The 13,442-nt window shown below is 37.0% G+C and overlaps 1 protein-coding gene across 1 annotated transcript; it reads right to left on the minus strand.

Annotated features, from left to right (window-relative positions):
• Window positions 1-20: 20 nt before the first annotated feature.
• LOC114247724 (carbonyl reductase [NADPH] 1) lies at window positions 21-2,626 on the minus strand. The gene has a single exon (XM_089735649.1). It carries the CDS (start codon window positions 991-993, stop codon window positions 145-147), a length of 849 nt encoding a protein of 282 aa, XP_089591775.1. The 5' UTR covers window positions 994-2,626; the 3' UTR covers window positions 21-144.
• Between the last annotated feature and the right edge of the window lie 10,816 nt (window positions 2,627-13,442).

Below are 13,442 nucleotides of genomic sequence, written 5' to 3' on the forward strand. Positions count from 1 at the left end.
GCTGTCACCTGCGATCGATGTCAAAAGCTGTTCCTATTGACGCAGAATTTAGTACTTAATAAATTACTTTGAAATAAGGATATATAGATTTAGTAAATTAAAAATGTTGATAGTATATTACTTTAGAAAAAATGAAAAACTTGTTTACTCTAAGGTAACATCTTTACCCGAATAATCACTTTCTGTATCGTACCAGTCAATTAGTTTCTTGTTATGCCACATAAAAGTTCCAGTTAACTTTGGCGAGGCTTCGAAAATTAGATATAGGATAGCTTTGATTGACTCTTCAGCGCTTTCCATATCTGAAGCCAACAATCTAGGATAAACAGCATTAACGCAAATATTTCTACTTTTATATTTATTGTGCCACACAAACGTTAGGGCAGTCCGAGCAACCATTGAGATTTTATATTCCGCAATTTTCCCGTCATCACTGAACCATTTTTTATTGAACTTTCCATTTTCTAAGCTTCGTAAGTACTCATCTACAAACAAATTATTAATTTGTTCTACCGTTAAATCTGGAGCCGTAAGGATTTTGATCCATTTGTCATTCTTTATGTTCGAAAGATGACCATATGCATTTGTGACATTGATGACTCTACCGCCATCTTTTAGTAGAGGAAACAAATACTGCTCTACAATTAACAAACTTTTGTACTTCAAGTCAATAACATTTTTAGCTTCTTCGTAAGTTGGAAAATCTTCACATTGTTTTAAGTCCTCCGTATTATTTATTAATATATCAAAGCTGCCATGGTTCATTTGAATTGTATCTGCAATCTCTTTCAGAGCGGGCTTGTCAGTGATTTGTGCGAGGAGGAATTTTGGATACAAACCAATGTTGTTAAAATTTTCTGAAGCTTTTAACCCTTCTTCTTCATCCGAGGCGGTGAAATAAACAGTGCCATTTAATTTTTCACTTAAAGCTTTAACAATAGCAAGACCCAAAATATTAGTCCCGTTAATAATAATAGCTACTTTTTGAGACATTGTCTAGATTCCAAATGCCACTGCTTTGAAAACACAACGTGAAATAAAATAAGTATTATCACTGCACATAATAATATTTACAGTTGTTTGTTTCCGATAAAAAAAATAACAGCGTGTTTATTATTTGGGTTCTGTTTTGAATTATGGATATTACTTAAATTCGTGATTTATTATTTCTTAAAAGGGAATACAAAACTTAACATATATATATGTCGCATCCGGACATGACAGCGAAATGAAAACGCGCCATCTAGTGGGCGAGAGTCGCAACTACGCGTCAATAGATGGTTCGGTTCGGGTGGTATGCTTCGGCAGAGCTTAGATGTCATCGCTCGAGTGGAATCGAAACACATTCGTTGTCTGCCTTGGGAAGAGTGAAGACGTCTCGGTACTAGCATCGTTTCATGCCGCGCAATCACTTTGCATGCTTACCCAAGTTCGCCCACTATGTCAAAAAAAGGAGACGTTTTTTGCAGAAATTTGAGCGTACATTTACTTGTCACTAACGATGAGTTTTGTTCGTCTCTGTGCTTAGTGCGAGTTTTTTAACGTTTTCGATAACGTAAAAGTTAATTGAAATCTGTGTGCAGTTGGAACAGCGCCCCTAGTGGCAAACGTAGGTAACCGTTCCAACTATATAAAATTTTGAGTTAACTTTTACGCTATCGAGAACGTTAAAAACACGCACTGAGCACACTGGTTCTAGCGCTAGCGTTGGCCATAGCTTAGGCTACTGTACTCGTCGAAGTGACTCTTAGCGTAATGTAAACTTCTCGTGGAATCTTTTCGACTGGCCTCCTTATCTTGTAAGGTCCTTCATTGGCACGCTCGGGCAGCTGCCAGCAAGCCTTACCCTTAGCTGAGTCCATGCTCAACCACTCGTTCAGGTGAAGATGGAAAATCCTCCGAGCCACCAGGAAAATAGCCATTCTATCAACAAAAAGGTCTAAAAGATTGGACCCAGTCGTAATTTATTTAGATTATTCTCTATGGCAACAGTGGGTCCACCGATATCATAAGCTCGGACCCAAGAATGTAACAAGAATGGAATTTAGAACTCAATGGTCACAAAAACATACAGAACCTTATTAACAATAACAGCCAATATCGTATTATCTGTTGTAATTATTTTATTAAAGAATTGAATATAATTATTGTATCTAAACGCCCTCTGTTGTTCGAGTTCAACGAACTATTATAATTAACTACATTTTAGTGTCAAAGTAAATAATTTATAGTTGTTTTTTCTATCTGATGTGTGAACGATCTAAAGACCCACCCGGTGTTAAGTGGTAATATGGGCTCATAGACAGCGTGACCCATCTTGACTCGAATCGACTCGATCAGAACTTCCAATTATAGAGGAGGTATCCCACGCGAGACTGCTTCGGGACAGATACAGGCCAAATGCTTTTATCTGCCCGTGTTGGATTAAAATACGCTCTTATAAAGTAAATCCTCAAAAAAACGCTGTAGCATAATAAACCAGTGAATTCCTTAATCGCGTTTTACGATATCCACAGGGAGGAGATGGGGTGGTGCTACCCAAGATCGATACCAGGCCGGCGCCCGTATTCATGTTATGTATTTTTTTTTAATTACCACTATAGCGAGAGCTTAATCGGTGTCTAATGCCCGTATCTTTAGACGTTTCGTAAAATAGTCCTCCACTCTTAACTCATCCGATGATGCTCGAGAATTCCCTCCAAACTTACTCGAATTTGGTATTTTTAGTCGACCATTACAATATTCCTCAACTGTCCTCGAGTGAGGTAATAATGATGAAAATTTGATCAAGCTAGCATCAAACCCATATGCCCGTATCTTTAGACGTTTCGTAAAATAGTCCTCCACTCTTAACTCATCCGATGATGCTCGAGAATTCCCTCCAAACTTACTCGAATTTGGTATTTTTAGTCGACCATTACAATATTCCTCAACTGTCCTCGAGTGAGGTAATAATGATGAAAATTTGATCAAGCTAGCATCAAACCCATAGAGTTCTGTAGTCTATGGTCATTGTTTAATGTCAAAGTCAAGCTGCCGCTGTCTGTTTGACACTAGATGAACTTGTTTGATGTTTTGGTTGCTGAGTTATTCGTAAATATGTGTGCGTGCGGTAAATCTGAAAGTGTATTATTTATTTTCTAACCTATCATTATTTTAGATTTCGGATCCGGCTTTGTATTTTTATTCGCCGCTTTTATGTGATTTTGGTTGCATCCTGTTGTTGAAGTGCTTTTCCACAACCACCAGTTTATTATTATATAAATAAAACTTATAATCGCATTGACTTTATTTATCAGGTAGTAAGCAAAATATGACTCTTATGTAGGTAAATAAAATAAAGAGTTTCAAATGTCTAACCTCGAACTATTTACTTTATTAATAAATATTATCAAACTTAAATCAAAATATGCGCGAATTATGCACAGATCCAGGCCATTGCACAACAATATCATATATTTCCATTTGCGGTCCACATACTATTTGGACATTGATAGAAAACCAGCCTTGAGGAACGTTCAAGGTACGTCGCGACGTACCTTAACTTGACAGTTCGGTCACTTCACTCCGGTTAGGAAAATTTTCCAAGGACGTTTGAGTGGAGTTTATTTTTACGACTAATCATACCAAAACGCGCGTTGGAGGTTGAGTCGAGTCGAGTTACGCTCGTGTGAACGACTAAAGATACGGGTGTTAGAGTTCTGTAGTCTATGGTCATTGTTTAATGTCAAAGTCAAGCTGCCGCTGTCTGTTTGACACTAGATGAACTTGTTTGATGTTTTGGTTGCTGAGTTATTCGTAAATATGTGTGCATGCGGTAAATCTGAAAGTGTATTATTTATTTTCTAACCTGTCATTATTTTAGATTTCGGATCCGGCTTTGTATTTTTATTCGCCGCTTTTATGTGATTTTGGTTGCATCGTGTTGTTGAAGTGCTTTTCCACAACCACCAGTTTATTATTATATAAATAAAACTTATAATCGCATTGACTTTATTTATCAGGTAGTAAGCAAAATATGACTCGTATGTAGGTAAATAAAATAAAGAGTTTCAAATGTCTAACTTCGAACTATTTACTTTATTAATAAATATTATCAAACTTAAATTATCAAAATATGCGCGAATCATGCACAGATCCAGGCCATTGCACAACAATATCATATATTTCCATTTGCGGTCCACATACTATTTGGACATCGATAGAATACCAGCCTTGAGGAACGTTCAAGGTACGTCGCGACGTACCTTAACTTGACAGTTCGGTCACTTCACTCCGGTTAGGAAATTTTTCCAAGGACGTTTAAGTGGAGTTTATTTTTACGACTAATCATACCAAAACGCGCGTTGGAGGTTGAGTCGAGTCGAGTTACGCTCGTGTGAACGACTAAAGATACGGGTGTAAGAGTCGTAGATGAAAATTAAAAATCGCCTCTTAAGCCTCTGAGCTACATCAGGCCCCCATTTTTTTTCTGGGTCTCTTACCGCCCCCTCTAAGCCTGCAGCGTTATCGCCCACTTTGGGAAAGGCTGCGCTAGGGTAACGCTGATATAATTTCAACTTGCGTAATTACTGGTGGTAGGTACCATCACCCTGCCTATTTCTGCCGTGAAGCAGTAATGCGTTCGTGTTGAAGGGTGGGGCAGCCGTTGTAACTATACTTGAGACCTTAGATATCTCAAGGTAGTTGGCGCATTTACGTCGTAGATGTTTATGGGCTTCGGTAACCACTTAACACCGGGTGGGCTGTGAGCTTGGTCACCCGTCAAAGCAAAAAAATATATATCTCTCAAGGCTATCACCATAGGTAGGAAAAAATAGTGATTTTGTTGTATTTCGACCGCTCAATCATTAGTTACACCAAACAAAGTCTGGTCTGGTCAAAGTTTCAAGTTATTTAAAGTATTTTAAGTCGTTGTGGCCTAAAGGATAAGACGTCCGGTGCATTCGTATATAGCGATGCAACGGTGTTCGAATCTCGCAGGCGGGTACCAATTTTTCTAATGAAATACGTACTTAACAATTGTTCACGATTGACTTCCACGGTGAAGGAATAACATCGTGTAATAAAAATCAAACCCGCAAAATTATAATTTGCGTAATTACTGGTGGTAGGACCTCTTGTGAGTCCGCACGGGTAGGTACCACCACCCCGCCTATTTCTGCCGTGAAGTAGTAGTGCGTTTCGGTTTGAAGAGTGGGGCAGCCGTTGTAACTATACTTGAGACCTTAGAACTTATATCTCAAGGTAGTTGGCGCATTTACGTCGTAGATGTCTATAGGCTCCAGTAACCGCTTAACACCAAGTGGGCTGTGAGCACGGTCACCCGTCTAAGCAAAAAAAACCTCTCAAGGCTATCAGCATAGGTAGGAAAAAAAAGAGGGATTTTGTTGTATTTCGACCGCTCAATCATTAGTTACCAAACAAGGTCTGGTCTGGTCAAAGTTTCAAGTTATTTAAAGTAATTAAGACAACAGTGCCAAGCCAAGAGCATTAGGATACCCAACGTAGCTTCGTTTTACCACGAGTACACGTATTACGGTAATTAGAACGCGTTGAATTAATTCAAATTACATGGGCTTTGTACTTGGCGGTCGTTTATTTGTATTGATTAACAATTTGCCCGAATGGCGATGTGCTCTTTAGAAATCTTCGTACGAATTTACGTAATAATGTCACATATAGTTTAGGCAATGCGTTGTTGCATGCAAATGTAAAGAATAACCTCTTTAGTATTAAAAGGATTTTTCTTAGACAAGTTCACTTCGAGGCTTGTGGACTGTTAAGCGGTAGACAGCGGCCTGGTTCTGCCCCTGGCATTCCTGAAGTCTATGGGGACGATAACCACTCACCATCAGGCGGGCCGTATGCTCATATGACTACAAGGGCAATAAAAAACAAAAAAACAAAACTTACCTGTCATTCAATGAAGAGAAATAATTCAATCTTACTTAATATCTAAGAATTTTTGTTTGTAACTAAATAGGTAATTCTTTTATCTGAGACAACATCGTGTTAGTCTTAATAGGAATAGATTAAAATTGAACGAATTAATGAAAAACATTTTATTGACTGCATAGAAGAAATTTGAGGTTCGCGCAATTGCAAAAGTAAAAAATCGATTCATAATCTTAATATATATAAATCTCGTGTCACAATGTTTGTCCTCAATGGACTCCTAAACCACTTAACCGATTATAATAAAATTCGCACACCATGTGCAGTTTGATCCAACTTGAAAGATAGGATGGTTTTTATTTTGATTAATGGTCGCAATATTTATTAATTAACAATAAAATGATTTCTTATGTTGATTTTTGTTATTAATTGTAAGTTTCATAAGTCTAAAACAGATGGCGCCTTAAATCAGTTTTTACAGATAATTGTAATACTGACATTAATATCTCATAGATGGCGCTGTGTTAAAAATACCAACGTTTCACATAAGCTATAATTTAATGGCATAAACACCATGTGTTGCTGGGGCTAAAGTATAAGTGAAACTTATTTCGTAGTAAACGCAATACAGTGAAATGCAACTGTTGTTACTTTGGCAATTTTTGGTATTAGCATAGCCGGCCGCGTTTTATTTAGAAACAAAAACCTTAGCCACAGCAACGTGTGGCCGGGTCTGCTATTGTTTCTGAATTTTTAAATGCTATGTCTACTCTTAAATTGAGCATCCGAACTCTTGTCCAATCTGAGCAATAAAAGTATATTGGAATTTCGTCAAAATCGCTTAAAATGTGTGTGAAAACGCAACACACTTCTGGGTCTTCGGGACTCAGAGAGATCACCTCTCAGGCTATAGCGTAACCGGGCGAATAGGGGACTCAAACCTGACGATGTTGCTAACACGAACTCTAGCAAGAGCCGTGCGGAATCTACCACCGGATCGGAAGCGCGATCCACTCCTACACTGAGAAGATCCGGCGAGAAACTCTGTGGGCTGTGTCTGTGGGTTAATTTACTCGCCGAGCCCTTCGTCGCGAGCGACGGGTTCGGTGGGCCGAGAGCTCATCCGCTCCTCTAAGATCAAAAGGTTAACGCTGACATAATTGTTTTCAATAAACGCATACTGTTAAAAGTATCAAAATTGTTTTTCTTTAACATAAAACATGGAAGTTACGCTCGGTCCTCATTCAAGTATCAAATTACGGACATTAAGTATACAATATCAAAATAAACATTTATTTTCTACTTAACAATAACAATTTATTCAATGTCATATGTCTTGAATCTGTAATTTGTTTGTAGTGGCTTAGTATTAGTATTACCGCATATGATTTAATTCCTCGAACTGCCAGTCTGGTCGAGATTCCAGTGCACAATATTGTAATGATAAATAAATTCTTAAACAAATGTTCATCCATTTTGAACACGCTTTTATTAGCTTCAACATATAATAGTGTGTAACGGAAACTTTGAAGATGATTTTGATCAATTCCAAAACATCGGATTAACTCGAAATTTGCCATCAAGGACCGATGACAAATCAATATTTTGAACAGTTAAACAGTTATTCTTTCTAGGATAATCAGGATTAAAGATTTTTTTGTTAGGACTAGCTTTCAATTTTAACAGCTCTTCCATAATATTAATATAAACATTTTTTTTATTGCTTAGATGGGTGGACTAGCTCACAGCCCACCTGGTGTTAAGTGGTTACTGGAGCCCATAGACATCTACAACGTTAATGCGCCACCCACCTTTAGATATAAGTTCTAAGGGACTCAGTATAGTTACAACGGCTGCCCCACCCTTCAAACCGAAACGCATTGCTGCTTCATGGCAGAAATAGGCGGGGTGGTGGTACCTACCCGTGCGGATTCACAAGTGGTCCTACCACCAGTAAGAATAAAGCCTAATTCAACCGCTGCAAAAATTAATAGCTTATTATTGACATGTCGATGTTTAATTGTAACACCACGTTTAATAAATAATAGTTTAAATAACTAAAAAACACGCTTTAATAGAAAATCCAAATAAAAATCTATCTATATATGTAGGATTGGTAAGAACGGAACGTGTGAAAAGAGTGTGAAACGGAGCGTTAAGATGTGAGTGAGAGAAAACGGAAAGAAAGAGAGAAGAGAATGACAGAGAATTGGAAGATGGCGAAGACGGTTGAAAAATGAGCAAGACGTAATAAGTGTTAATTATTAATTATTATTATAAAAGAAGATTTTGGAATAGTGGAAGTTTTATTTTATGCGCTGCGATCCCCTTTTCTACATATATAAAAATTATATGTATATAAGAAAAAAAAAAGCGCGGGAACTTCGATCGTGGCGAGGGTCCTTTTTTCTTGTATAAAATAAATTAATTGTGAATAAAACCCGTGGGGTGCTTTTTAATTATTATCATAATGATAATCCTTCTCGTTAAATATCAATAAAATATTTATATATCTATTGACTACTATCGATCCTATACTAACTAATATCCTAACTATCCCGTGGTTTTTTTATACAATAAATTTTAATTCTATTTTTCGTTAGATTTTCTCTTTAAGCTTTGAGTTTGTTATTTATTTTTAACTATTATTTATTTTTTAGGGTTTACTTTCTGATTTTAAGGTTCAATCTCACGTCATTTTATTGTTTCTATATTATTTCCTATGTTTCGAATTGTTTACAGTGGTAGTAACCTTAATACCTATTGACAGTTAATTACAATTGTTGAAACGACGGTCAAACAACCCCGAAGGGCTCTGATCTCGGGGGTTGGGATGATCGGGCGAGAGTGCAGAGGAGTCGTTTGGTAGGTAGAGCTCTGAGCCTGGAGTCCGCTCCCAATAGCTTCTAGGTACCAATTTTTTTATTAAGATGATAACGGCATCAGAGGAACCTTCCACGTCGCGATTTGAACTATTCGGCTTACATCATTCATCCGTCACATTTCTATATAATCAACAGGTGAACCAGTTACCAGAATAGACAGGGTAATAATGCGGTCCGTATTGAGGCATGAGGTCAGACTCTTAATTGTTCGAATAATAGCGTAGAACTAAACGCGCGACCGTCTTTTAAATTTACTTTTTTTTTTATTGCGTTAGTACGCAGACGAGCATACGGCCCACCTGATGGTAAGTGGTCACCGTCGCTCATGGACGTCAGCAACGCCAGGGGCAGAGCCAAGCCGCTGCCTACCATAAATTCATTACTTCGACGTGGTTTTTCGATTTTACAAAAATCACAGTTGAAATATTTCCCGAGGGCTGATTGTAATGAAATTGTCATTGATGCTTGTTATTGCCTGAAGGTATTTTTGGCGTATTTTTTTCTTCGAAATTAGCTGCTCGTTAAGGTAGCCTCGATGTCATTTAGAAGGTCCGTCTCTGTTTCTCTTGAAACATAGTTTTGCATAGTATAGAACTCTGCAAAATACTAAGAAGATTTTGCGTCTTGCGTTTTGCGTCTAGTTTGTCAGCCACAAGCTTATCCAGAAGGACGGCGATATGCAGTTTATATGAAAACGCCAAGAATCATTTGTTGCACACAATTCTGATGTTTTTGATCTTTTTGAAATTTAGTGAGGTTTTTAGCAATTTCTATGCACGAAAACATCTCAATCGTATAAGATATTTCTTCTTCTCAGTTTTTTTTTTTATTGCTTAGATGGATGGACGAGCTCACAGCCCACCTGATGTTAAGTGGTTACTGGAGCCCATAGACATCTACAACGTAAATGCGCCACCCACCTCGAGATATAAGTGCTAAGGTCTCAGTATAGTTACAACGGCTACCCCACCCTTCGAACCGAAACGCATTACTGCTTCACGGCGGAAATAGACGAGGTGGTGGTACCTACCCGTGCGGACTCCCAAGAGGTCCTACCACCAGTCGTTCACTCCTGGCGGAGTGGTCGTGGTTGCGTATGTCTTAATGCTTTGTTGCGGCTTTTGAGAGACTTCTCCATCTTTCTCTATTTGTGGCGGTACGTGTACATTCAGTAAGGGAACACTTCGTAGATGACTTAACCAAGTCTGTCCACCTTGTGGATGATCGGCCGCGAGAGCGTTGACCGTCTACTCTTCCTTGAACCACTAAGCGTTCCAATGAGCTTTCATTACGAATGATATGTCCAAACATATTAAGGACTAGTTTTGGAGCCTATTCAATACAAACAAACAAATCTTTCCTCTTTATAATATTAGTATAGATTCGCAATCGCACAATCGACGAAAGCCTTTGTTTGATTTGGAGCTCTTTGAGAATGGATACATTAGTGCGGTGAGCAGTCCATTTTACCCTCAGCAAAATATTTAAATTAGATTATAGATTATATTTAAATTAGATATAAAAATTAAAATATACAAAAATTAGATATAAGAAACGATAAAAAATTGAATATTGAATCACAAAAATCTTAAACCATCATCTTAAGGCACACTTCAGACGATTGTTGATTTCCGTAATTGATAAAAAAAATCAATGTTAAGATTCTAAAACTAAAGTACACAACCGTTATACCAGTGCAAACATACTCACTTAGTATAATTTAATATAATATAATGAAATCTCCAAACGCTTGAAGGAGTTTACACATGATGCTAAGGCTGGCTGGTACTTTGCACAGAGAGTGAGTCTGGCTGTCCAACGAGGCAACGTAGCCAGTATCTTGGGGACTGTGCCTCCTTCAAGCGCGTTGGAAGATCTGTTCTACTGTGTGGGTTGAGTTATGTTAAATTATTTTGATTTGACTTTTTGTTCATAAAAAATAAATATAATATAATGAAATTGTATAATAAATCGTATCCCGGTTTGGCTACAATTTCAATAATTCGATTAACGTGATGTTAGGGAGAAAAGGATGCATTTTAGTTTAGGTGCATTTTTTTAAAAATTTTTTTTGCTAAGATGGGTGGACGATCTCACAGCCCACCTGGTGTTAAGTGGTTACCGGAGCCCATAGACGTCTACGACGTAAATGCGCCACCCACCTTGAGATATAAGTTCTAAGGTCTCAAGTATAGTTACAACGGCTACCCCACCCTTCAAACCGAAACGCATTACTGCTTCACGGCAGAAAACAGGCGGGGTGGTGGTACCTATCCGCGCGGACTCACAAGATGTCCTACCACCAGTAATTACGCAAATCAAAATTTGCGGGTTTGATTTTTATTACACGATGTTATTCCTTCACCGTGGAAGTCAATCGAGAATATTTTTTGGGTATGTATTTCATTAGAAAAAATGGAACGCGACTGGGTATTGACATTTCGATTCGGCCTATATTTATTTGTTACAAGCCATCAAGTTTCCAGTAGTCACTTATTATCTATGGTCCGTGCAGAGTATACCTAATGCCTTTTGGCGCGCAATTACTTACTTCGCACTTAAAATACACCGTGTTAGCTTTCATCTCATCACGCATGAGAACAACGGACGGATGAAAGAGAAGTAGTAGCAGATCAAGGAAACTGGGGTCCCATGCCCCGATCCATAGACTAATAGTTGAACACACTACTATCGTTAAATGAGATTTGTTACTTTATTTTACGTTGCTTTTCCAATACTATTGAGATCCTAGTCTGAATTATTTAAATATTTCAACAGACAAATTCTCTTTGTAGATTCTGTACCTAAGATATATTAGGTAAATATTTGCTTAATTAATGAAAACGTGCTACATAAAACTGTCCGTCTGACCGCGTTGTGTCCTTAAACTTGTAACACCAACCGGACGTGTCTGCGAATGTGTGGCGCGGGTGCCACACGCATATCGGTTGCGAATAAAAAAAAAAACATTTTTAGTGAAAAGAGCGAATTCGTTAATCCGAAATTTAAAAAAAAAAACGGTTTGTAGGGAAATTTGAATGACTATGTAGTTTTATTTATAATCTATAAAAAAAAAAAATTATCGGATTTAAATTACTAGATTCGTGTTTCTAGTTAATTCTTTTTAAATAAATAATTTTAATTTTATTATCTGTGGTTTTAAAGTTTTACGTTTCAAGACAATATTTTGTGTAGCTGAAATGATTGTCTAGAGAGACTTGTGGTGGATACGACACACAGTGGGTCGATACTGTGATTTTAGTGACTTAGGGACCAACTTTATTTTTTTATAATTTTTTTTATGTAGATAGATAGAGCTCGTTAATCTCAATAATAATTGTTTTGGGCAAAAATTACAAAAACTTTATAGTTTGGTCAGAAAAATGTGTTTTGTGATTTTTTTGTATGGAGCGGGTCACATTAAATTAAATTCCTGCTAAGTACCGCGAGGTCCCGCTTTGAAACTTTATTTTCCTTATACCTTGTCTAGTCTACTATCATTTGATGCTATGAACATGTGCATAAAGTTGCAACTCTGCCAAATAAATCGATCGAAAAAAATTAATAAATACATAGAATAAAAACCTTTATAACTTTTTTCGTAAGTGCTTTTAAGTTAAATTTGATATGGATTAGTAAGTAAAAGCACGTAATGATACCCATAATTACATAATACCTAACAACAATACATTTAGTAGGTCTCTAATTAAGCAATCTCTCTAATTATTAGGATAGTTAACATTATTTAATGAGGATAATTAGTTAAGCAGCCATTACTGGGTAGTAGAAAATATAGTAAACATTTGTTTGTCTCTGGAAGTATAAAGTGACCATGTTTATTATATACTAACTAGTGTTCGTTTATTCGTACTACTACTAACATCTCGTGATTGTCGTTGTGATCTTACTGTTTCCGTTATAATTGATAATTTTGTTAACAATTTAGAATTATTTATGATTTTAAGAGAGCAACTACTGTCGCTGTCTGATAATAAAAAAACTCTTTCAATTCCTACAAAATCAAATAAACGTGACCGAAGAGAAAAAAGTTGGGCTCCAAAAATTCTGTACGCAATTTTGTTCAAATATAAGTGCAATATGGAAACGAAGTAGTCGCATGTTAGCACAGTTTATAAGAAAAAAATGTGATTGGTTAGAATGTGCAATAAACTGGCCCGAAGGAATGATACCTGAAGCTATCAACACTGCACATGAAAGGCATCTAATCTAATTCTAATACTGAAGATGTTGAAAATGTACCACCCTCAAATGTACTACAGAAGCCTCGACATCTATTTTTGCACCTCGAAAACCTTTTGAAGAATTGGGATCCAGGCAAAAACGAAGACGCATTGAACAAATTTACCAATCGCTTTCGTTATCCCCGGATGAAATGAAAGCTACTACAATTGCTAGTTTGAGAAACACTAGAAATGAAGATGTAGGAGAAATAATGAACCACTTGTCAAATCACCCCGAAGATCTAGAAAAAGTTAAGGAGTATTTAATTACAAGTAAAGTGAAAAGTAGTACATATTCTCCCGATAAGGCAATATTAGTTTCACTTAAATTAAGTGGCAGTATATAAACCTAAGAGAAGCAGCAAGTGAAAATGGGTCTGATTTATACCCTTCTTAATATAAAATTAAGCAAGAAAAG

The sequence above is a fragment of the Bombyx mandarina genome, chromosome 20 (assembly GCF_030267445.1).
Source record: "Bombyx mandarina strain Sakado chromosome 20, ASM3026744v2".
NCBI classification, from domain to species: Eukaryota; Metazoa; Arthropoda; class Insecta; order Lepidoptera; family Bombycidae; genus Bombyx; species Bombyx mandarina.